This window comes from Brachycentrus maculatus, unplaced genomic scaffold, assembly GCF_059751285.1.
Source record: "Brachycentrus maculatus isolate JH-2025_06_01 unplaced genomic scaffold, ASM5975128v1 h1tg000566l, whole genome shotgun sequence".
In the NCBI taxonomy this organism is placed as follows: Eukaryota; Metazoa; Arthropoda; class Insecta; order Trichoptera; family Brachycentridae; genus Brachycentrus; species Brachycentrus maculatus.
In genome coordinates this window covers 936,983-963,652 of record NW_028281308.1, presented here as the reverse complement: position 1 = coordinate 963,652, position 26,670 = coordinate 936,983, and the positions used below count along the sequence as shown (strand labels likewise).

The following is a 26,670-nucleotide window of genomic DNA, read 5'->3' as shown; positions in this document are numbered from 1 at the left end:
TTCGTTGAAATGTTTTTTAAATCCTGCTCTTTGCTTACCTACCTGCGTATTTGTAAGTAAATTTTCAAATAATTTTTCCAATGATTAATGAGCAGTATTATTTTTTTTTGGATTTTGTTTCGCCATTTCCGAATAACAAAATTGTCATTTCATAACGTTGTAATATTTTGCATTGTTATCAAGTGGGTATGAAATAATAAAATAAACAATGTGTTGCTTTGTAATTAAAAAAACGACATTAAAGTTTATTCAATAAAATATATAAATATATTCTGTTCTTGCTTATCTCAGAATTTGTTAGTAATTTTTCCAATGTTTGATAAGCATTATATATATTTTATTTTGTTTCTCCATTTTCGATTAGCAAAATTGTCATTTATAACGTTGTAATATTTTGCATTGTTATCAAGTGGGTATGAAATAGTAAAATAAACAATGTGTTGCTTTGTAATTAAAAAAACGACAGTAAAAGTTTATTCCATAAAATATATAAATAAATTCTGCTTTTGCTTATCTTAGTATTTGTTAGTAATTTTTCTAATATATATATATATATATATATATATATATATATATATATATATATATATATATATATATATATATATATATATATATATATATATATATATATATATATATATATATATATATATATATATATATATATATATATATATATATATATATATATATATATATATGTATATATATATATATATACATATATGTATATATATATATATATATATATATATATATATATATATATATATATATATATATATATATATATATATATTTACCAGTATGAATTACCATGTGCCTCTTTAACGTTCCTTTATCCAAACATTTGTAATCACACTCAGAACAAGAGAAGGGTTTCTTACCAATATGAATTACCATGTGCCTCTTTAACGTTCCTTCCTCCGAAAATTTGTAATCACACTCTGAACAAGAGAAGGGTTTCTCACCAGTGTGAGCGGACATGTGTCTCTTTAAATGCACTTTCTGAGAACATTTATAATTACACTCTGAACAAGAGAAGGGTTTCTCACCAGTGTGAGCGGACATGTGTCTCTTTAAAATCACTTTACGTGAACATTTATAACACACTCTGAACAAGAAAAGGGTTTCTCACTAGAATGTATTACCATGTGCCTCTTTAACTTTCCTTTCTCCGAACATTTGAATTCACACTCTGAACAAGAGAAGGGTTTCTCACCAGTATGAATTACCATGTGCCTCTTTAACTTACCTTTCTCCAAACATTTATAATCACACTCTAAACAAGAGAAGGGTTTCATACCAGTATGAATTATTATGTGCCTCTTTAACATTCCTTTCCCTGAACATTTATAATCACACTCTGAACAAGAGAACGGTTTCTCACCAGTATGAATTACCATGTGCCTCTTTAACATTCCTCTCTCCGAACATTTGTAAACACACTCTGAACAAGAGAAGGGTTTCTCACCAGTATGAATTACCATGTGCCTCTTTAACGTTCCTTTCTCCGAAAATTTGAGATCACACTCTGAACAAGAGAAGTGTTTCTCACCAGTGTGAGCGGACATGTGTCTCTTTAAATTCACTTTCTGATAACATTTATAATCACACTCTGAACAAGAGAAGGGTTTCTCACTAGTATGAATTACCATGTGCCTCTTTAACTTTCCTTTCTCCGAACATTTGTAATCACACTCTGAACAAGAGAAGGGTTTCTCACCAGTATGAATTACCATGTGCCTCTTTAACTTACCTTTCTCCAAACATTTATAATCACACTCTGAACAAGAGAAGGGTTTTATACAAGTATGAATTACTATGTGCCTCTTTAACATTCCTTTCCCTGAACATTTATAATCACACTCTAAACAAGAGAAGGGTTTCTCACCAGTATGAATTACCATATGCCTCTTTAACGTTCCTTTCTCCGAAAATTTGTAATCACACTCTGAACAAGAGAAGGGTTTCTCACCAGTGTGAGCGGACATGTGTCTCTTTAAATGCACTTTCTGAGAACATTTATAATCACACTCTGAACAAGAGAAGGGTTTCTTACCAGTATGAATTACCATGTGCCTCTTTAACGTTCCTTTCTCCGAACATTTGTAATCACACTCTGAACATGAAAAGGGTTTCTCACTAGTGTGAGTGGACATGTGACTCTTTAAATCCCCTTTCCATGAAGATTTAAAATCACACTCTGAACAAGAGAAGGGTTTCTCACCAGTGTGAGCGGACATGTGTCTCTTTAAATGCACTTTCTTAGAACATTTATAATCACACTCTGAACAAGAGAAGGGTTTCTCACCAGTATGAATTACCATGTGCCTCTTTAACATTCCTTTCTCCGCACATTTGTAATAACACTCTGAACAAGAGAAGGGTTTCTCACCAGTATGAGCGGACGTGTGTCTCTTTAAATGTACTTTCTGAGAACATTTATAATCACACTCTGAACAAGAGAAGGGTTTCTCACCAGTATGAATTACCATGTGCCTCTTTAACATTCCTTTCCCTGAACATTTATAATCACACTCTGAACAAGAGAAGGGTTTCACACCAGTGTGAGCGGACATGTGTCTCTTTAAACTCACTTTCTGAGAACATTTGTAATTACACTCTGAACAAGAGAAGGGTTTCTCACCAGTGTGAATTGGCATGTGTCTCTTTAAATCCCCTTTCCATGAACATTTATAATCACACTCTGAACAAGAGAAGGGTTTCTCGCCAGTATGAATTACCATGTGCCTCTTTAACATTCCTTTCCCTGAACATTTATAATCACACTCTGAACAAGAGAAGGGTTTCACACCAGTGTGAGCGGACATGTGTCTCTTTAAACTCACTTTCTGAGAACATTTGTAATTACACTCTGAACAAGAGAAGGGTTTCTCACCAGTGTGAATTGACATGTGTCTCTTTAAATCCCCTTTCCATGAACATTTATAAACACACTCTGAACAAGAGAAGGGTTTCTCACCAATTAGAATTGACATGTGTCTCTTGTTTTTCCTTTTTGATAAACATTTGTTATGACACTCTGAACAAGGGAAGTTTTTCTCTTCCGCATGTAGTGATATATTACATATATTCCGTTTCATTGAACACGAAGATATAATTTCAACAACATTGTAAAAAGAAATGTGCTTGATATTCTCTGAACATGAAGATCTTGTTTCACTTCTAGTTAAATCTGAAAACAAAAATAAATATAAATATATATATATATATATATATATATATATATATATATATATATATATATATATATATATATATATATATATATATATATATATATATATATATATATATATATATATATATATATATATATATATATATATATATATATATATATATATATATATATATATATATATATATATATATATATATATATATATATATATATATATATATATATATATATATATATATATATATATATATAGACGTTTGGTGGCATATCCATATACTTATACAGCTAATTATTCATGAATGTCGCTTAGTAAAAAATGACTAACCATTATCTACATGCAAGTAAATAAATAGTGTAAATATTTTTTTTTAAAAAGGTTATTTTTTGTTACACAACAAAAACATAGAAAGGGTTTTAAACACATCGAATTGAATTCTCAGTCGAAATAGACGGTAGTGGTTAAAGTAAAATAATGTAATTTTTTGCAGTTACTTAAATTGACTAAACAAGAACTATATCGGGCATCTGGCGATGAAATGCCCTTTGCTCGGCATCTCTCTGAAACCACATCACACATGTAGAGATAAGCCACATCATACTACAAAGTGTTACTTACAAGATTTAGCTTCACGTCTGCTTGAGTATTCCGCGCACTCTTGTTTAATGTCAGGAAGATCTATATCTATTTCGGTGAGGATGTCGATATCGCTAGATATTACTTTGTATTGTAGATCAGTAGCAGTTTCCGGTACTACTGGCCCTTCGTTCAGGTATTTCGTAGTATGGAGAGAAGCATTATAACTTCCCGGTTCCTCTTTGATAATAGGATCATGTGAGTTAATAATCCTAGAGTATGACAAGTCGACGTAACAATGTCGTAAATTATGGCAGCCCCTGAGAAGTGGCCCTTTACCAGCAGAGAAAGGGAGAGGATTCCCTTCTTCATATCCCGGTTCAGCCTTAACAGAAGCTAAAGTAGGATCCATTTGTTTTTTTAATATTCTAGCGAAGATTTGAAGATAAAATATTAGTTTAGCCTGAAAATTTAAAACCTAGATTATTATTACAATGATGAAAATGAAATGCATAGAGACGAAAAGACAGTCACGATTATGATAATCAGGGACTAGTTTAAGTAATCGGGTTATACACTATATTTTATTCACCATCTTCACACAATTGACAACCACATTACTGGAATTTGGAAAAGATGTATGCCAGTTGTAAGTGACCACTCCAATCGCTTTTACTGAATTAACTTCGCAGCATTAAACAATAAAAGTCGAAATTAGTAAGTTCTCATCTGTTATCACGAATAATTTCCCCATTTACTGTATCCCATTACTCTGAAATGTGAGAACATGTATTGTTTCAATTTTGACAGCTACAACTGCCATCATTAATTGTCGTTAACAAGGAGGAATCATTAAGTTGTACCAAGAACACTCACTGTCGTGACAAAACATTAGGTTCATTTATTAAAATGTACAATTATTACAGCTTATTTTACATTAAATTAATAACTTACACAATAATTACCTGCAAGGGTGTGCGCAACGCCGCCGATAGCACAATGCAACAGTGCTGCCATATGCCAAACCAAATTAATTGTATATATTTACAGATATAAATTTGCATTTCAGTGTTGCCATATGGCAACACTGAAATGCATATTTGAACAAATACCAACTGCGCCCAAAATTCAAGATCGCCGGAAATAAATAGACGATCGTCGGAAAATCGACACAATTAAACAATAACAACAACAAACAACATTTTGAGTGTGTCCAAATACTTGTTCACAAAATCTGGATTATCTCCAATTACAGGAGTTATTTTCATATTATTTTTTGACATCTCATCAAAGATGAAGAAGAATATGGAAGTCTGGGCATTTACGGGGCTTACGACCGTCATAGGCTGGTTTAAGTGATCACTTTACACACGTGTAACATTCACCAATTCTACCCATTATTGACAACCACACTACTCAAATTCTTGGAAGTTCTATATATATGAACCAATTTAGAAACCTTGTTCATGAATCACTAGAACTTCACTAGAGACATCTATTGGTGAGATGTAAAGAAGCCTTTTATTAAGCAGAAACTCTTATATTAGTATGTGAGATCCGAATCCTGGATTATAATCACACACATGAGAAACGCCAGAAAATACCATTTTCATTTTTATTATTAAGCTTACAATTTGACCAGATAATTTATTTACAACATTTTGAGTGTGTCCAAATACTTGTTCACAAAATCTGGATTATCTCCAATTACAGGAGTTATTTTCATATTATTTTTTGACATCTCATCAAAGATGAAGAAGAATATGGAAGTCTGGGCATTTACGGGGCTTACGACCGTCATAGGCTGGTTTAAGTGATCACTTTACACACGTGTAACATTCACCAATTCTACCCATTATTGACAACCAAACTACTCAAATTCTTGGAAGTTCTATATATATGAACCAATTTAGAAACCTTGTTCATGAATCACTAGAACTTCACTAGAGACATCTATTGGTGAGATGTAAAGAAGCCTTTTATTAAGCAGAAACTCTTATATTAGTATGTGAGATCCGAATCCTGGATTATAATCACACACATGAGAAACGCCAGAAAATACCATTTTCATTTTTATTATTAAGCTTACAATTTGACCAGATAATTTATTTACAACATTTTGAGTGTGTCCAAATACTTGTTCACAAAATCTGGATTATCTCCAATTACAGGAGTTATTTTCATATTATTTTTTGACATCTCATCAAAGATGAAGAAGAATATGGAAGTCTGGGCATTTACGGGGCTTACGACCGTCATAGGCTGGTTTAAGTGATCACTTTACACACGTGTAACATTCACCAATTCTACCCATTATTGACAACCACACTACTCAAATTCTTGGAAGTTCTATATATATGAACCAATTTAGAAACCTTGTTCATGAATCACTAGAACTTCACTAGAGACATCTATTGGTGAGATGTAAAGAAGCCTTTTATTAAGCAGAAACTCTTATATTAGTATGTGAGATCCGAATCCTGGATTATAATCACACACATGAGAAACGCCAGAAAATACCATTTTCATTTTTATTATTAAGCTTACAATTTGACCAGATAATTTATTTACAACATTTTGAGTGTGTCCAAATACTTGTTCACAAAATCTGGATTATCTCCAATTACAGGAGTTATTTTCATATTATTTTTTGACATCTCATCAAAGATGAAGAAGAATATGGAAGTCTGGGCATTTACGGGGCTTACGACCGTCATAGGCTGGTTTAAGTGATCACTTTACACACGTGTAACATTCACCAATTCTACCCATTATTGACAACCAAACTACTCAAATTCTTGGAAGTTCTATATATATGAACCAATTTAGAAACCTTGTTCATGAATCACTAGAACTTCACTAGAGACATCTATTGGTGAGATGTAAAGAAGCCTTTTATTAAGCAGAAACTCTTATATTAGTATGTGAGATCCGAATCCTGGATTATAATCACACACATGAGAAACGCCAGAAAATACCATTTTCATTTTTATTATTAAGCTTACAATTTGACCAGATAATTTATTTACAACATTTTGAGTGTGTCCAAATACTTGTTCACAAAATCTGGATTATCTCCAATTACAGGAGTTATTTTCATATTATTTTTTGACATCTCATCAAAGATGAAGAAGAATATGGAAGTCTGGGCATTTACGGGGCTTACGACCGTCATAGGCTGGTTTAAGTGATCACTTTACACACGTGTAACATTCACCAATTCTACCCATTATTGACAACCACACTACTCAAATTCTTGGAAGTTCTATATATATGAACCAATTTAGAAACCTTGTTCATGAATCACTAGAACTTCACTAGAGACATCTATTGGTGAGATGTAAAGAAGCCTTTTATTAAGCAGAAACTCTTATATTAGTATGTGAGATCCGAATCCTGGATTATAATCACACACATGAGAAACGCCAGAAAATACCATTTTCATTTTTATTATTAAGCTTACAATTTGACCAGATAATTTATTTACAACATTTTGAGTGTGTCCAAATACTTGTTCACAAAATCTGGATTATCTCCAATTACAGGAGTTATTTTCATATTATTTTTTGACATCTCATCAAAGATGAAGAAGAATATGGAAGTCTGGGCATTTACGGGGCTTACGACCGTCATAGGCTGGTTTAAGTGATCACTTTACACACGTGTAACATTCACCAATTCTACCCATTATTGACAACCACACTACTCAAATTCTTGGAAGTTCTATATATATGAACCAATTTAGAAACCTTGTTCATGAATCACTAGAACTTCACTAGAGACATCTATTGGTGAGATGTAAAGAAGCCTTTTATTAAGCAGAAACTCTTATATTAGTATGTGAGATCCGAATCCTGGATTATAATCACACACATGAGAAACGCCAGAAAATACCATTTTCATTTTTATTATTAAGCTAACAATTTGACCAGATAATTTATTTACAACATTTTGAGTGTGTCCAAATACTTGTTCACAAAATCTGGATTATCTCCAATTACAATATAAGAGTTTCTGCTTAATAAAAGGCTTCTTTACATCTCACCAATAGATGTCTCTAGTGAAGTTCTAGTGATTCATGAACAAGGTTTCTAAATTGGTTCATATATATAGAACTTCCAAGAATTTGAGTAGTGTGGTTGTCAATAATGGGTAGAATTGGTGAATGTTACACGTGTGTAAAGTGATCACTTAAACCAGCCTATGACGGTCGTAAGCCCCGTAAATGCCCAGACTTCCATATTCTTCTTCATCTTTGATGAGATGTCAAAAAATAATATGAAAATAACTCCTGTAATTGGAGATAATCCAGATTTTGTGAACAAGTATTTGGACACACTCAAAATGTTGTAAATAAATTATCTGGTCAAATTGTAAGCTTAATAATAAAAATGAAAATGGTATTTTCTGGCGTTTCTCATGTGTGTGATTATAATCCAGGATTCGGATCTCACATACTAATATAAGAGTTTCTGCTTAATAAAAGGCTTCTTTACATCTCACCAATAGATGTCTCTAGTGAAGTTCTAGTGATTCATGAACAAGGTTTCTAAATTGGTTCATATATATAGAACTTCCAAGAATTTGAGTAGTTTGGTTGTCAATAATGGGTAGAATTGGTGAATGTTACACGTGTGTAAAGTGATCACTTAAACCAGCCTATGACGGTCGTAAGCCCCGTAAATGCCCAGACTTCCATATTCTTCTTCATCTTTGATGAGATGTCAAAAAATAATATGAAAATAACTCCTGTAATTGGAGATAATCCAGATTTTGTGAACAAGTATTTGGACACACTCAAAATGTTGTAAATAAATTATCTGGTCAAATTGTAAGCTTAATAATAAAAATGAAAATGGTATTTTCTGGCGTTTCTCATGTGTGTGATTATAATCCAGGATTCGGATCTCACATACTAATATAAGAGTTTCTGCTTAATAAAAGGCTTCTTTACATCTCACCAATAGATGTCTCTAGTGAAGTTCTAGTGATTCATGAACAAGGTTTCTAAATTGGTTCATATATATAGAACTTCCAAGAATTTGAGTAGTGTGGTTGTCAATAATGGGTAGAATTGGTGAATGTTACACGTGTGTAAAGTGATCACTTAAACCAGCCTATGACGGTCGTAAGCCCCGTAAATGCCCAGACTTCCATATTCTTCTTCATCTTTGATGAGATGTCAAAAAAAAAATAATACAACAACAAACTTTCACTTTCACGCGCAAAAAGAAAACACAAATAAACACCAAAGAAATCTTCTCGTTCGCGACCTCGCACACTGGTCGTTTGGACCGATTTACGAGGAAATAAATATTTTTTTAACATCTTTAATAAAATCTAATAAAAATCTCTATTATTAAAAACATATCAATGTATTAAATACGAATGTCAAAACTGATAATGATATTATTGGTGATGTTTGGCAACGTTACAAAGTGAAGCGAAAGTGATTCACCAAATTTTTCTTTCGCATTGTTATTTAATAGGTCAAAGTATTCGGATCTGTATAATTATTTCTAGTGATAAAAGTTTTTTTTCTAAATGGATAGTTGTTGAATAAGGTGGGCCGATGGCGTTTTTTTGCAAATTCAACAATGAAATGGGTCTAAAAAGTTGCATTTTGGATTGCACATAACGAGAAAAATACTTAAAAAAATATTCGATACTACTTTTGGCCCTCAACCACAGCTCAAAGTTTTCGGAAAAGACATTTTTTGCGCTTAACGAGCTGTCATTTCATAATTTAGTAATAAAGACAGTCTAATTAAATGTTAAGGTATGTAATATACTTTACTTGATAAGCATATAAAGGCAAAAGTTGCACTTTACGTTGTTATAAATAGGTAGAGTTGTTTTAGTAAGTCATTATTTCTATCAGTATTCGGCCAGCGCGCGGCGCTCTAAGGAATTGGTTGCGCTGTCCTTAATTTTCTTTAGATACCGGTACTTTGAAAATATGCTAGAATTATAAAATATGTTTAATTTTAGTTAAAAATTATCTAATGAAACGATTAAAGATATTTTAAATACATTATTATCTTAATTAAAAACGAGATGAGTTCATCTTACCCTGTATAAAATAAAACTAAATTTTGGTTTTTAGCCTCTTTTATTTGTGGATTTTTTCTCGAACTGGTTTAAAAAAGGACTTTGTCATCTTCAGGGATAAACATGTACATACATCCCTGAAGACAACAAGGTTTTTGTCGAAACCAGTTGGAGAAAAGTACCAATAATGGATGTGGTTAAAAACAAAGTTCTAGTTTTATTTTATAAAGTTTTATAAAATGTGTCACAAAATATCTGCCAAAAATAATTAAGAAATAAGCTGAACCCGCTACTTACATAGACGTTGTGAGATAGATTGTCCCATATTTGGCGCACCATCAGGTCAGATCAAATAAACGATAGAAAAATTATGATAGGCACTATTGACTAAAAATGATTAAAAAAACATCGAAAAAACAGCCGAACTTCAGAAACAAATCTTTTCTCGATTATCAAAACAAGGTTATAACAGCTTTGTCTAAAAGACAATGAAATAAATTTTTACATAAAACTACAGAATCAGTCAGTTTAAAATCATTGCCTGAACCCTCACCGTCCAGTTTCAAGAGGAAAACTTTACAACCCTCCTGCCATAACAAGTGTGTGTAAACAATTTTGTTTTTCAGACCGATCGGTTGCTACTTTGACTTTTGTTGTTCTAAAATACTACAAGCCATACTACACCAATATTTGGAACTGGAAAATATATTTCAGGTTCAATCGTCAATGATTTTTTGAGCAACAGTTTGGAGCTTGAAAATATTCAATGCCCAAGCTTTGATGGGATTGTATTTAATACGGGCTGAAAAAATGGAGCGATTCGGCATATAAAATAGACTATTACAGTGGTTTATTTGTCAATTACCTACATTCTAATGAATAACCATTTTCACATTTATTTACTCATGATGGTCCCATATCTGATCTTTGGGAAAATTGTAATCCAACTGGAAAAGCTTTAAGTTTTGTGAATGATTACTAATTACAGATTTTTTACTGTACTCTAAGCTGGGACCATCTGTGTCAATCTAGTACTATTGAACATTGTTCACCAGAAATCGTAAACTAACAACCTGGAAAAATGGCACACTCTCGATGACTAACAAATGCAAATCGTATGTTAAGGTTCTATGTTAGCAGCAGTAATCCATCAGTTTATTTTAAAATACACAAATAATTGTGAAAGTTTACGCTTCAGTGTGGTTAATTATCGGATACGAGAAGCCATATCGGGACCTAAACATGTTGACCCATACTGGGACGAAACCATTCTCATGTGCAGTGTGCTAATTTGAGTGTTCTCGTAAGGGGAATTTTTAACATATAATTGTATTATAGAAAATTTGAATATATTATTATTTATATAATATTTATTTTTAAAATAAAGCATTTCAAAAATAAACAATAAAATGTTAATTTATTATTAGAACTGAATGACAGTATTAATTTGTAATAATAGGTAAAGGCAGTCTTTGTTATTTCAGTAGTAATATTTCTAAATAGCTTTTCAAATATTTAATATAATACACATCATGAATGATGAGTAGTAATTTTTAAGTGCACTGTGGCAATATATTATTACGGGGCTCGGGTATAGGTAATAATAACTCGTAATCAGGATGCAATCAGTTTAATATACAGGTCGCCATGACAGTACAATGACAAGTGTGTGCAGTCTTCCCTGCCTCAATCTCATAAGGGATAACGTAAACATTCCACGCGTACACCCCGCCCTGCCCCTAGCGGGCGCTTGGGGTCATAGTTCATGTTGCTAGAATTATTGCGCCGTAACAATATGCTCATATAAATCCCTGTTAAAGAAACACACGTTGACTCGCAAAAAATAGGCATTTGTACTAAATAAATAACAAAAGTACAAAAGAACGTCACCTGTTTGGCGGACTCGGGTCCGGGGTAGGTCACCACAGAAAATCACCATTGAACACCTTCATAACGAATGGAAGGAGACGGTGACTCGAATTTAATTTTATCTCCAGAGACTAACAAAGGAAGGGGATGTTTAAATCCTATGGTCAATACATAATAAAGTACATCCTGATGAAACTTTTCGCGTAAAAATCAATTCAATTTCAATCAGTTCAAAAGACATGATTACAGTCTGTTCACAGTTAATTTACCTCAAGTTTTTTTTTTAAATTATTTATTTTTATTATTATTTATACTGCCAAATAAATAAAATAAATAAAAAAAAAAAAAACTAGAGGTAAAATAACTGTGAACAGACTGAACCACGACTCATTTCTTCATCACTAAAAACTTTGATTGTCTTAGGATGGAAAAAATCTCATTGGGCAGGTTTTGAATGAAACGGAAAATGGACGTGTTCCGAGTATCCGATGTTTTCTAAGAATAAGAGTCTTCTATCAAACAAAAATATTTTTCCGATGTAAAATCCGGAACAAAAATTTGCGTTCGTTCCTTTGTTTTATTGCTTAAGCTAATCCTTTTTTTATTAATTTGAAACTCGGGTCTCAAAAATTAACTAAAATAAACTTTTAATTCTCATTAATGATATCTCATAAATTTTTAAAAATAATTTACGGGGAACCATTGATTTTGTATTAAATCATCATATTAAGACATTTTAATAAAACAATTTCGAGAATAAATATTGCGATAGCTATATGAGTGAAGAAAGAACAGTGAAACAAATTTATGAGGCGAATGTGGTTGGTAAGACCGAGGAAAACTTAATCTTGAAGATTCCTCTTCAAGATGAAGCACCATCATACCGCATTTTTTTAAGACTTCTTCCAACGCTATTTGTTATATATATATATATATATATATATATATATATATATATATATATATATATATATATATATATATATATATATATATATATATATATATATATATATATAAATATACACACACACACATTTACACTCACGTGAAGGGGTAGTAATAATATTTATTCATTGTTTCATATATGTAATACAAAAAATACAAGTGTGGAAACATTAGCAGAGAGATTTAAGAACGTTACTAATTTATGCTAAGAATGAATTTGAATGCAAACTTAAAATTATACTAATAAATAGAAGAATGAATAACAAGTTTGTTCATTCTAATGTAACTACATATAAGGAGTTGGACAGTGAAATATCAATGAATCTCTTCAACGTTCTTTAACACGATTCAATTAAACATATTTTTAAATATTTTATAATTCATATAATTCTACTGTTCATATTTGTCGTGCTTATGTAACTACATCTAAGGAGTTAGAAAATGAAAAATCCTTTTAATTTCTTCAATGTGATGTAGCATAATTCAATGAAATATTTGCGATGTAAAGTGATGGGGCAATTAAACAATGCTGCAGTCATCTCAGGATGACTGAAAAATCATATATGGAAAAATCCTGATTTTGCTTCCGATCTTCATGGCAGCATAATAAACTTGGTGCGACATATGGGATCGAATGCAGAGCGGACACTGCAGTAACAAAAAAACACTCCCGGGCAGATCAACAAAGAGATGGACTGCTAATCCCTCTTAAAAACAGGCCAAAAGGCCTACACCAAGAAAAAGTGTTTTTTTTTTATTAATCTATATGATTTACATTTTAACAAACAACAGAATACCTAAATTTCAAAAAAATATACATGTATATTCTCGAGACTACGAAATATTCGTCCCAACACCGTATTTATGTTATTATCAATATACAAATTTCAACAAAAACATTCAATAAATTTCAGCGCAATGCTTTTTTTCTGCAAAAACATCATCAACGAACACCTAAAAATATAATAATTTTTATTGAAATGCTTTCTTAATATGTAACTCGAGAAACACTAACGAGTGTGAGTTAACATGTGTCTTTTTAAAAAATATTTCCTTGAACATAGATATCCACAATATGAGCATGAGAACGGTTTCTCCCCAGTATGAATTAATTTGTGCACGTTTAAATCTCCTTTCCGTAAACATTTGAATTCACAATCTGAGCATGAGAATGGTTTCACGCCAGCATGAATTAACATATGCGTTTTTAAATTTCCTCTCCGAGAGCTCCGAAATTCACATTCTGAACACGTGAATGGTTTCTCGGCAGTTGAAGCTTTGTGCGAATTTTTTGATTCAAGTGAGGATTTCTCCTCAGCATGAATTAACTTGTGAACGTTTAAATCTTCTTTTCGTGAAAATTTTAATTCACAATCCGAGCATGATAACGATTTCTCACGAATATGAATAAACCTGTGTGTTTTTAAATGCCCTATCTTTGAAAATCTTAATTCACAATCTGAACATGAGAATGGTTTATCGGCAGTATGAATTAACATATGCACTTTTAAATTTCCCTTCTGTGAACATCTAAATTCACAAAATGAGCATGAAAAGGGTTTTTCCGCAGTATGAATTAACAAATGAGTGTTTAAACTCCCTTTGCGTAAGCATCTGAATTCACAATGTGAACATGAGAATGGTTTTTCGCCAGTATGAATCAACATGTGTGTTTTTAAATTACCTTTCTGTGCGCACGTGAATTGACAATAAGGGCAAGAGAACGGCTTTTGGCCGGTATGACTAAACATGTGGGTTTTTAGATGTCCTTTCTGTGAACATATGTATTCACAATCTGGACATGAGAACGGTTTTTCACCAGTATGTGTCAACATGTGCATTTTTAAATTTCCTTTCTTTGAACATTTAAATTCACAATCTGGGCAAGAGAATGGTGTCTCACCAGTGTGAATTAACATATGTGTATTTAAACCAGCTTTATATGAAAATTTTAATTCACAGTGTGTGCAAGAGAACGGTTTCTCAACAGTTTTCTTTTTCTTAATCCTCTTCAATCCTGAAATTAAAAAATATTATAATTACAACACAATATCAAGAATATTAAAAAAAAAACAACAAAATACATAAAAACCTAAATTACCCGACAATGGTTATCAATACTCACCCTATGAAGTTTATTTAAACACTTTATTTGGAAGTTGAGAATAAACTCATTAATTTCTTCCACTTTTTATATATAAACTAAATCCCTTACGAAAAATCTTTAATAGTTCATCATTTTCGATTCATGAATCTTCTGAAAAGTGTGTACCGTATTCAAGAAACATACCGCAGAATGCGCAAACCTTCATGCAAAACATTTCTCTACAAATTTACCAGAATATCTCGGGATGCAATGATGGTTTTTAAACATACAGAAACAGTTAATTTATTTATGTACGATTGTTAAACATTATGAATGTAGGTCTTTTTTTATATCCAATTTATTAGACTTTATAATTTTCAAACATATATAATTTTAGTTATAAGACTAAAGATTTTAATTCAGTTTAGGCTTTCGTTTCTTGCTATGGTCCAAAAATACCTACATTGATTACATCAAAAATAAATTGAGTAAATATTTATTGAAATGAATGAAATATAGATTAATTTGCATACAATGTGAGAGGTAAAGCCACATTGGGGCGATCTATAAAATGCAAAGAAAATAACTTACTCGAAATACGTTTCTTTTTGGTCGGGGATACGAAACATTCTTGTTCGATATCAGGATTGGAAATATCAATTTCAATATAGGTTTTTTTGCTAGACATTTCCATAGTCTGGTTGTTTTTAGTACTGTTTTCTACTTCAGGTGGTTCAGCTATAACGTCAGAAACTTGTGGGTTAATAGGCATGGAAAGCGATAGATCCACGTAACACCGTGGTAAATCATAGCTCCCAGAGGAAAGCAGTTCTCCTTCCATAGCACGGAGATTGTCATTGCAGATTAGAGATTTTGGATTTTCGGGAGAGTTTATGACCTCCACTTTAACAGTAGATCGTGGCTCATAGTTGAAAAAAGCAGACTCAGCTTTTTCGCTATTATGGAGATCGTCATAGGTTACAGATTCGGGATATTCTGAGTGTATGGCTTCCTCCTTTACAGAAACTCGTGGCTCATAGTTGCATATTGTAGATTCAGCCCTTTCGCTAGTAAGTAGATTGTCATAGGGTTCAGATTCGGCATCTTCTGAGTGTGTGACCTCCTGCTTAATTGATTGTGGCCAATACTTTCCTGCGGCAGATTCTGCCTCTTTTTCAGCATGAATTATTTTTTTGCTCATTTCTTCTAGTACAGCTCTTTAGAAATATTGGAATACTACTCAGTATCTAGATGTAGATCACATCGCACATCGGGACACATATACATACGCATAGGATGGTTTCCTGCAAGGAAAGTTTGAACATTCGTCCATTACTTTATTGGTACATTTAATATTTACTACAAGACATATAGTGTATCGCATTATGATATTGGAAGAAAGGTGTATTGAGATGGTTTGGACATGTAGAACGAATGAGTGAGGAAAGAACGGTAAAACAAATTTATGAGGCGAATATAATTGGAAAAAGGAGCAGAGGAAGACCGAGAAAAACATGGCACGATCAGGTATGCCAAATACTTGAAAGTGGTCAGGTTAGGAGTCGTAATAATCGGCGGGTATGTATGAGGAGATGCATGAACGTGGAAGAGGCGAAGAATGTTTGCAAAGACAGAGTGGTGTGGCGTTCTATTCTCTGTGTCTACCCCTGCGGGAAGCGGCGTGATGGTTAGTTAGTTAGTTAGTTAGTATTTTGATAGATTTTTATAACTCAGCTGTAATATTTACCGAACCATATATTGTGACTAAGGAGAAACATCTTCATGGACGTGTTATTAAGTATCTCATTAAAAATACATTCTAACAAGATTTTACAATTATTAAAATAGTCTATATATATTATTTAAAAACGCAGAATACAACTGTTATGTCCAAGTGACGGTCATTTTTAGGAATAATTATGTTTATCCAACCGGATCATCAGTAACAGTTCGAGTTAGGTAACATTTAAACCAAATCTAATATAGAGACTACTGACATGCACACAGAGGTCTTATTGTGCATCTGATTATAAATACATTCCAATGAACTATTATAAATAAATAATGATCTTTTAAGGTGTAAGTAAGAAATACAAGTGTCACATGACAGTTAACGGTACGGGACGGCCATTTTAGGAACAATTCAGTTCATTGAACTAGATTATTAATAATGAGAACAGTTTGCTTTATTAATAATGAGAAACAATTGCTTACCGATCGGTTTTCTATTTGAGAAATAAGCACCTTCCAAAGATTATATCCTAGACACCTGATATGAACAGAGAAATTAAGAAATTACTGCTCTGAAGTGGGGCACGGTGCTGGATATGTGGCAGCTACTAACTTAGAGGTTATATTTTCATACCCGTTATATGGTACATAATACCGCTCCTTAAATGGAACAGTTTAATGAAATTGTTATAAAATAACGCTTTAAAGAACGGCCAATGAAAAGCTTTTTAGTTAAATTTAGACCCCAAACCCAGTGTTTATAGATATATTGATAGTATATTCTTCTTCAAACCCTTATCCGCACCCCAATGATGCATAGAGCACTGCATCATATAAACGCAGTGTTAAAGGTGATCAGCCCTCCGCTTCAGGTAACCGTCAGGGGTAATATTAAATAAATATCAGAGTGAAAAAATAACTTCTATTTATTTAACCCCCCTTTGGGAATCGAACCCGGGACCTTCAGAACGGTAGCCGAACGTGCTGACCTACGAAGGCAGACGTACAGTACATACGTATCAATACAGACCGAATAAAAATTTTTTGTGTCCAAACTGTGGCTAATATTGTTGTAAGAAAGATACACCCGAGAAACGCTCTGATGGGATATAATTAATTTTATGCAGGCAGTTGTTTTGCTTTTGGGTTGTTTACCGCAGAGCACCTCGTTCATAGGGCACTGGATAGTAAATAAGTAGTTTTATTTCGATCGTGAAATAAGCCCTGTGCTTCAGGCACTAGTTCAGAGTATATAAAATAAATATTATAGTGAAAAATCTCTTATATTTAATTTGATTCCCCCTGGGAACCAATCCTGAGACTTCTGGCACGGTATCCAAATGGAGGAGTCGGATTAGGTATTATATATTTCACAAGGTCTTTTGACTACCGATTGTAAAACAGTGGCATGCAATCGATTGTGCAAACGCAAAATCTCAACCCTGGAGCGTTGCTAAGATTTCTATTTTGAAAGGTCCCAGCGAAATCAACTATAATGTCGCGTCAAACCAAGTGTATTTATAAAAATAAAAGAATATTTCTGCTTAAACTAATTTTTAAAAAAAAGAACGTTTTATTTAAACTAATTATTATTCATATATGATTAAAATGTATAATTTTTATACATTCAATGTATTTGGAAATAACCATAATTTAATAAAATGTGTTTTACATATGTTATAAATTCCGTATAAATCAAGTTTTATCTTACAGTAAAAATATATTCAGGGTAACCAATAATGTAATGAAAATTTTAATAAAAAAAAACCTTGTTTTGAGACTAAGATATAATCGGTGCAATACTGTATTTACATATTTTTTGGTATCATCTAAAATATTACGAAATTCCAATCCTTCGATTTTTATTCCAACCGCAACAACTCTTTACAACTTAAAGTACTCAATTATTTTTATGAGAATACTTTATAACATATGCCTTAATAAACGACGTTTTTGAGATATGAGAACCAAGCCTAACCAGTATGAGTTAACATGTGTCTTCTCAAATAATATCTTCGTGAACACAGATATCCACAATCCGAGCAAGAGAATGGTTTCTCACCAGTATGAATTAATTTGTGTACGTTTAAATCTCCTTTCCGTAAACATTTGAATTCACAATCTGAGCAAGAGAACGGTTTCACGCCAGCATGAATTAACATGTGCGTTTTTAAATTTCCCTTTCGAGAGCACCGAAACTCACAATCAGAGCACGAGAAGGGTTTCTCGCCCGTATTAGTTGATTTGTGTGTTTTTGAATTTCCAACCGGCGAGCATTTGAGTCCAGAAACTGAGGATGAGAACGATTTCTCACCAATATGAATCAACTTATGTCTATTTAAATGCGTTTTATTTGAACATTTGCATTCACATTCTAGGCATGAGAATGGTTTATCTACAGTATGAACTAGCTTGTGTCTTTTTATATCACCCTTTCGAGAACATCTAAATTCACAATCCGAACACGAAAACGGTTTCTCGCCAGTATGAATTAATTTGTGCGCATTTAAATGACCTTTTGTTGAAAATCTAGATTCGCAATCTAAGCATGAGAAAGGTTTCTCCCCGGTGTGACTTAACATATGGGTTTTCAAATGTCCTTTTTGTGAACATCTATAACCACAATTTGAGCATGAGAACGGTTTCTCGCCAGTGTGAATTAACATATGCATTTTTAAATTAGCTTTCTGTGAACATCTGAATGTACAATCTGAGCATGAGAACGGTTTTTCACCAGTATGAATTAACATATGTGTGTTTAATCCCCCTTTATGTGAGCATGTATATTTACAATCTGCGCATGAAAACCGCTTCTCGTGAGTCCTTGTTTTCTTAACACTTTTCGAATCTGAAACGAAAATATTGTTATTAAAAATATCATATGAAATTAAAATTTGTAATTAGTTAGTCAATAACTTACCAGAATTAAGAATGATGTTGCTCGAGAAGTCCAAACATTCTTGTTTAATATCGGGATAGGAAATATCAATTTCAGTAAAGGTTTTTTTACTAGATATTTCTCCGTTCAATTGAGCGCTGATGTCCACTTTAGATGGTTCAGTCAGGTTAGGAAATGTTCTAGGATGGTGATTGTCATTACAGATGATAGGTTCAGGATTTTCTGAATACACAACCTCCTTCTTTACATTAGAAAGTGCCCCACAGTTTCCTACCGTAGACTCTGTTTCTGCTTTTATATGAAGAGTGTCATTGCAGGCTGAAGATACTAGATTTTCTGAGTATATGACCTCCTGCTTTAAAGAAGATTGTGGACAAAAAGCAGGCTCAGGTCTTTCGCTAGTTTGTAGATTGCCAAAGGTTAGAGATTCGGAATCTTCTGAGTGTATGGCTTCTTGCTTAATAGCAGACTGTGACCAAAACTTTCCTGCAGCAGATTCTGCCTCTTCCTCAGCATGAATGAATGTATTGCTCATTTCTAAAAAGTTCTAATAATGTTCTTTTGTAATATTGCAATACAACTCAGTATTGTGTCAACGCATATTGCATATCGGGGTACATCTAAATACACATAAGTAAGTTTCCTGCAAAGAACGTTTCATCATAAATCATTTATAACCGAACCTAATATTGTTATTGCAGACAAACATGTAAACATACGTCTTATTGCGCATCTGTTATACTAAATATTCTCTAACACGATTTTATAATTTTCGAAATAATAATATATTATTTACAACTAATGAATAAAACGGATAAGTTGTATACTTATTATTAACCATAGAATAATTATATTTATTGAACTGATAAGAAGAACGGTCCTGATTAGGTAAGGTTAGTAATCGAAAATACCTAAAATACCTTTTAATGATCAGGTTTCCCATTTACAAGGACTAAGCACTTTTCACTACGAATATCGAGATATTGCTCACAGGACTTAATTGGCCGCCAACGGAAATCATAAATGAACCGTTGTCGGCCAGTTAGATGTCTGAAAATCATTTAAGAATTCTTACCATACGTGACGGATCACCCGCCCTATACGCAGGATTTGTTTATTATGGGTTGAAACATTAGGACCAAAATGAGCTTGGAGTTTTAGTTGACAATATGTACACAAGTGCAGAATCTCACCTTGAATGATGGACACCTATTACATAGATTCCTTTGTTTATTCAACATCAAACATCATATATCGCGATAAGCGTGCGATAAGCAACACGTCAAGGAGGGAGTGGTTGAAATGAAAACCGTTGAAATCTCTTGCAAGCGTGACATTTTATCTTTTTTTTTTAAAAATTAACAATAGACAATAATGTTCAAAAGAAGATAGAACGTTGAAAATGTAGTGAACGTTTACAAAAATAGACAATAATCATTGTCCATAGACTATAAAAAAGATAAAAATGTAAGGGCGACGGGCCAAATAGGTACCTACGTGAAAAAATTAAACGTAATTGAGTATGGTTGGAGATAAGTAACCATTTTGAATACAAATCCGTTTCATATCGCGTTTGAAGCATAAGCAGCCATGACCTACCTTTTTTATTGTTTAGAATGAAATGAATAATGACATTGATATACCTGTTTTTGTACCATTATTATTATTGTCATTACTATTATGTGATTCTATACCGCAAGAAATTTGATTTGTAAAACCATTTTTTTTTAAATCACCCTCGTTTATTGAGCCAAAGAGGTCATATTAACGTTTTTTTATGACTGCTACAGACGGAACCGGAATGCATATGGTGGACGTATTTTTTTCTGTATCCATCTGGTCCATCACGTTCAATTAGTGGTCCTCGTCATCCCAAACTTCATATGTGAACGTGTTGGACTAGAGAAAATTCGGAAAAAAATTACAGCCACCCTACGCATTCGCGCTCCGTCTGTAGCAGCCATCATAATTTTGAATTTCAGCCATGATAGACGCTACATTTAGCTACGGGTATTGGGGGAGTCAACTATCTGTATATAAATTAGCAGTTATGGATCATCCCACAAGCGAGCACAACAAATAGGCCATAGATAAAAAATATAAAAGTACAAATAATAAGTAACTAGCGTTGTTCGATCCAGATAGATAAGTAGGTACATATTAGTAAATATATTATTTTTGACATCTCATCAAAGATGAAGAAGAATATGGAAGTCTGGGCATTTACGGGGTTGACGACCGTCATAGGCTGGTTTAAGTGATCACTTTACACACGTGTAACATTCACCAATTCTACCTATTATTGACAACCACACTACTCAACTTTTTGGAAGTTCTATATATATGAACCAATTTATAAACCTTGTTCTTGAATCACTAGAACTTCACTAGAGACATCTATTGGTGAGATGTAAAGAAGCTTTTTACTAAGCAGAAACTCTTATATTAGTATGTGAGGTCCAAACCCTGGATTATAATCACACGCATAAGAAACGCCAGAAAATACCATTTTCATTTTTATTATTAAGCTTATAATTTGACCGGATAATTTATTAACAACATTCTTATTAGTAAAAGTATGTAGGTGCCTTACTGTTCCGCAATTATTTTATATTTCTAAAATCTTACGAGGCCTCCGTATTGGTATAGATGGGTATTTATAAATAAAAACAAAAAAATGCTAAAAATACAACCTTTCACTTCGGCACGTTCCTGGAGGATTTCAATGAAGCACCCTATTGCATTATTTTACTACCACGATTCAAAAAGAAAGAAAAAAAACTATACCATTCTGTTGGCTCGAGCAAAAATCAATTTTTGGATAACTTTCTGGATGTGTAGATGCATAAATTCAGTAATTACCAAACGTCCAATCAACTTTGAATTCTAGATTCAGCTTACCCGTCACCGCTTATCATGTCCCTAAGTTTTACTTTACTTTACTTTGTATGTTTTATAGTCTATTCAAATGGGAAAGTGTTTACTTTCTATGATCAAAGTAACCATTAATTACTTTATATAATTCTTGAGTAAAAAAAAACATAGTAAATCTCATTTAAGACACGAATTTTTACAATTTTATGATTCTATGTAACCAACGAAGTTAATTAATTTTTTTATATAAACCTATGTATGATATTAGTGGAAAATACATTTTTTTTAAAATTTAAATACTAGGTACTTTCAGTTACCTAAAATTTTGTTCCCACACTTCGTCGAGTTCTTATATAACTAGTTTGTGTCATAAATTAGTAGTCTGTGTTAGCGTCCGGCGAATGACGAATTAGTAATCTGTGGGGTCCGTGATGTGGTGGCAGTTGGGGGCTCGTTGAGGGTGTCCTGCATCGGGAGTCTGTATTTATACATGAAAGGCACCTTCGAGGCATCCATTCCATTCGATCCAAGGTCGCGAATGAGCGTGTTTTATTTATATTAGTTAGGTTTGCATTCTTTGTGAGTTTAACCTAGTCAGATCTAACAGGGGTTTAAATCCCCCATATATTAATTTTAATTCGATAATTTTAGTATTGTAAGAGATACTTACTCCATTTTTTAAATCTAAAAAATAATAATAAGGAAAATTTCCCCCTTTTAATTTTTATAATCTCAAATCGTTGAATGCTTCAAAATTTTGTTTTTAATAAAAAAAACACCATCAGTCAGTACCGCAAAACTTACTTACTTATACATCAGCACGTAAATTTTTTATCTGCTAGCGACATGTTATTTCTTTCACCCTGATAAATGTGTTACTACCATAACAAGAGAGCGAGGCAATTAAATACTCGGCTTTCGTTCGATCTAGTGTCCCACTACTAGTATATAATCTTTGTGTCCCACAATTCTAGTGCCCGCTACTCGCACTCAGTCACTTCATAACGGCGCGTTGGCATGGACGTGTTGTCTCTATGAATCACTTAGCAGCGAGCTTAGCTGTGTACTACGATTTCCATTCAAATGTAAACTAGGGTATTTGGTATCTCCCTTTGGAACAATGGGACAATTTGAAATACATGTAATTTTTGGATGGTCAGTACGGGAACGGTTAAATAAGCATTGTTATATCTTGCCGATTATTCGGCGATCGTAAATTTATTTATGTAGACGTGCGCCCATAGACAACAAAGTACTTGACAATTCTCATTGACGCCGGCGTAGTTCTTGCCAATTAGTCTTTGGTTCTTGCAAGCACGTCCATACACAAGTATGCAATTTATCAGTCTGTGTCACAATCATATAAATTAGAAGTCTGTTGATAGAATGGACAATGAAGCACGTCCATATATGGTAAATTAGTATTCTGTGAGCACGTTCACGACACGTTTGGGAATGTCGTATTTTTCTAATGCCACGCAATTGATGAAATCATTTCCAAATGTGTAGGATAAAATTCTAAAGCAAATAAGGATGCATTATTAATGTATTTTATGCACAATGGTTACCTTCCCATTTCTGTTATCCGCCCAATTGATATAAGCGAGATTGTTTAGTGATTTGACTTTAGCTTGCTTACCAGCTTGGATCAGCATCCACTCGAGCCACGGCAGCCCGTTAGAATCGATTCTGAGCCTTACACAAAAGAGATGTATGCTGCGTATTCCCTCTAAGTTTTATAATGATATCTTGTAGGGCTAGAGATGCTGTCCGCCTCCGTGGTGTAATGGTCAGCACGCTGGGCTACCGTGCTGGAGGTCCCGGGTTCGATTCCCAGAAGGGGGGGGGTTAAATGAATCTCAGTGCTGAAAATGGCGAGTAAAACATATCAAAATTCCCATATTCATCGTTGACCAATTTTGATAAAGGATAAATATAGGAACCTTGTTTAGAGTTTGTTCTACTCGCGGGAAGCGCTAAGGTGTCAGTTGTCCTGGTGATCCGACCGGGAACTCTAAAACTTATACGTTCCAGCAATTACGGCGAATCGATGTATGAGTTTAACAATTTATAAAAGAACTGGTTGTGGTCCCGTGGTTAGTGTCGCGGCTCTTATGTCAGAGTTTCTCGGTTCGAACCCACTCTACCACAATTTGATACCTATTTCTAACAATGAGCCGCTTAGGCTCACAGAAATAGTATAAAATTGAAATATTTTCTGTAAATAGTAAAAACACAAATATTTCTCTTTTCTTTAAAAAAAAAAAATACATATCGCTCACTCCTTTCAAGAACGTCACAAATTTAAAAACTTGATTTTTCAGGAGAACGTTTTTAAAAAGTTTAAAAATATAATGCAATGTATTAAAAATAAATATCAACTTTTTACTGTGCAATAGATCTTTTTAGGTAAAACCAGAAGCTTTTATCTTCGTTTGAAAAATATTTAAGTTTATTTAAAAAAATAATTAAACAAAACCTTTTCTTCAAAATGCAAAAGCAACAATTTCTGCCCTGTTGCGGGTAAATATTAAGTTAAAAATATGCCTCTTTTTCTGGGGTATACTATACATTTTCTGGGTATTCCGAAAACATGCACAACTGAAAATTGACGATTTTTGATTTATGACGTTCTTGAAAGGAGTGAGCGATATGTGTATAGAGATAAAAGAAACAATGATTTTTGGAATAATATTTATTTATTATAGACATATAGTTTTACACATAAAATAGTTACATATAATGATATTTATTGGAACTTCCATACTAAGAGAATGGAAAATCACAGTAAAAATGTTTATTATTTATAAAAAAGTACTTTTAAATGGAATTATATAGAAATTAATACATTTGGAAAACTTTGCAAGACAGGTTTTTACTTCAAGTTGGTCGTTTCACAAACCAAATGGACGCCTATTATAACTTTTTTTTTTTTTAAACCCTTATCCGCACCCAATGGTGCATAGGGCATTGCGTTATATAAACGCAGTGTTATCTTGATCGTTTACACATGAAGGAAAGATGATCAGCCTTCCGCTTCAGGTACCAGTCCAGGGTAATATTGAATAAATATTACAGTGAAAAAATCACTTATATTTATTTTACCCCCCTTGGGAATCGAACCCGGGACCTCCAGAACGGTAGCCGAGCGTGCTGACCATTACACTACGGAGGCGGACTAACTATAACCTTTACACAATATAATATAATTTGTTTTGTCAAACGTCCCATTTGTATTGTTAAACGTACAATTTGATTGATTAAAAGTCCAATTTAATTTGTTAGACGACCAATTTGGTTTATTATACATCCAATTTTGTTTGTAAAAAGTCCAATTTGAAATGACAAAACCTGTATTATAAAATGTGAAATTCGGTATTTTTATAAAAGACAATGCACACGTCGCTGGTTAAATGCCAAAGGGCCACAATGCAAAAAAAAATCAAACTCCTTATTCCAAAAATGGTATCTAAATTGTCAACATTTTCTTATTGGAAAGACACCAATAAGTCTAGCGTTAGAAATGGACATTTCTAGCGCTAGAATCATGGATGTCTTCCAATACGAAAATGTTGACGATTTCAATACCATTTTTGAAATAAAGAGTTTGATTATTAAGAGTTTATTTATTGTAACTGCAGACAGTTGGTAGAATTCCATTTGAAATTGTTGGGTAATATATCCAAAATTAAACACGTTTATTAGATTGAATTCTACTTTTATTTACATATATATGATAATATGTGACGCGTTTCCTCCTATCAACACATTGTAGTCGGGCGCTTCGAACAATAGACTCTAGCCTATAGCGGGTGTTTTTCGCGATTAGCGCAAAAATATTTCGCTTTCTTAAAATTGACACAATTTCTAAACCAAATAATATTTTCGATTGAAATTTTCAAAGAAATCATAAATGACATTTATCATCAAAAATAAATTATAATCGTAATTTTTAATTAAGTATTCCGTATTTCACAATTTTAGAAGCATTGGAAACTATAAAAAATAGTCTTCCCCTCCGAGGTATCATTCCCTATACAATGCTAATATATTCAAATAATAACATAACAAACAGTAAACAAAACAGTGCGAGCGGTATGAAAAATAGTCCAATACGTGAAATGGCTCAAACTAAACTTGAGATTGAGATCGTATAAAAACTCTAGATTTCTGGGGATGCCTTTACAAGACATCTCAAATAACGTCAACAGACTATCGCCTAGCACCCAGGTAGCAGATTACCCTTCAACGCGTTTTATTTCACGCTGATAACAAACCCGTATATTGCCGTTTCCCACCGATAACCGACAGTCGACAAAAACGGCATTTGCCGTGTTCCGCAGTTGACCGACAGTCCGCGAAAAACGGCAAATGCCGTGTCCCGCTGACAACGTGTTAAGACATGTAAATAAAAGTAGAATTCAATC

The 26,670-nt window shown here is 33.0% G+C and overlaps 2 protein-coding genes and 1 long non-coding RNA gene across 4 annotated transcripts; all 3 read right to left on the bottom strand.

The window, feature by feature from the left end:
- Positions 1–954: 954 nt before the first annotated feature.
- On the bottom strand, positions 955–4,782 carry LOC148301421 (uncharacterized). Its single transcript, XM_088273294.1, has 3 exons — positions 4,751–4,782; positions 3,828–4,248; positions 955–3,202 (listed from the first exon to the last, which is right to left on the bottom strand). Exons 2-3 carry the CDS (start codon positions 4,195–4,197, stop codon positions 1,089–1,091), a joined length of 2,484 nt encoding a protein of 827 aa, XP_088129420.1. The 5' UTR covers positions 4,198–4,248; positions 4,751–4,782; the 3' UTR covers positions 955–1,088.
- Positions 4,783–12,773: 7,991 nt separating this feature from the next.
- On the bottom strand, positions 12,774–17,092 carry LOC148301420 (uncharacterized). The gene is made up of 3 exons (XR_015838803.1): positions 16,954–17,092; positions 15,331–16,043; positions 12,774–14,670 (listed from the first exon to the last, which is right to left on the bottom strand). It is a non-coding gene; the product is annotated as an uncharacterized LOC148301420 (long non-coding RNA).
- A 1,150-nt stretch (positions 17,093–18,242) lies between these two features.
- LOC148301419 (uncharacterized) lies at positions 18,243–20,705 on the bottom strand. Of its 2 annotated transcripts, none has more exons than XM_088273364.1 (3): positions 20,563–20,705; positions 19,391–20,012; positions 18,243–19,318 (listed from the first exon to the last, which is right to left on the bottom strand). In XM_088273364.1, the coding sequence occupies exons 2-3, from the start codon at positions 19,902–19,904 to the stop codon at positions 18,444–18,446; spliced, it is 1,389 nt and encodes a 462-aa protein (XP_088129490.1). In that variant the 5' UTR covers positions 19,905–20,012; positions 20,563–20,705; the 3' UTR covers positions 18,243–18,443. The 2 variants fall into 2 exon arrangements, with proteins under 2 accessions (XP_088129490.1, XP_088129491.1); XM_088273365.1 differs by having other exon boundaries at positions 20,445–20,568.
- Between the last annotated feature and the right edge of the window lie 5,965 nt (positions 20,706–26,670).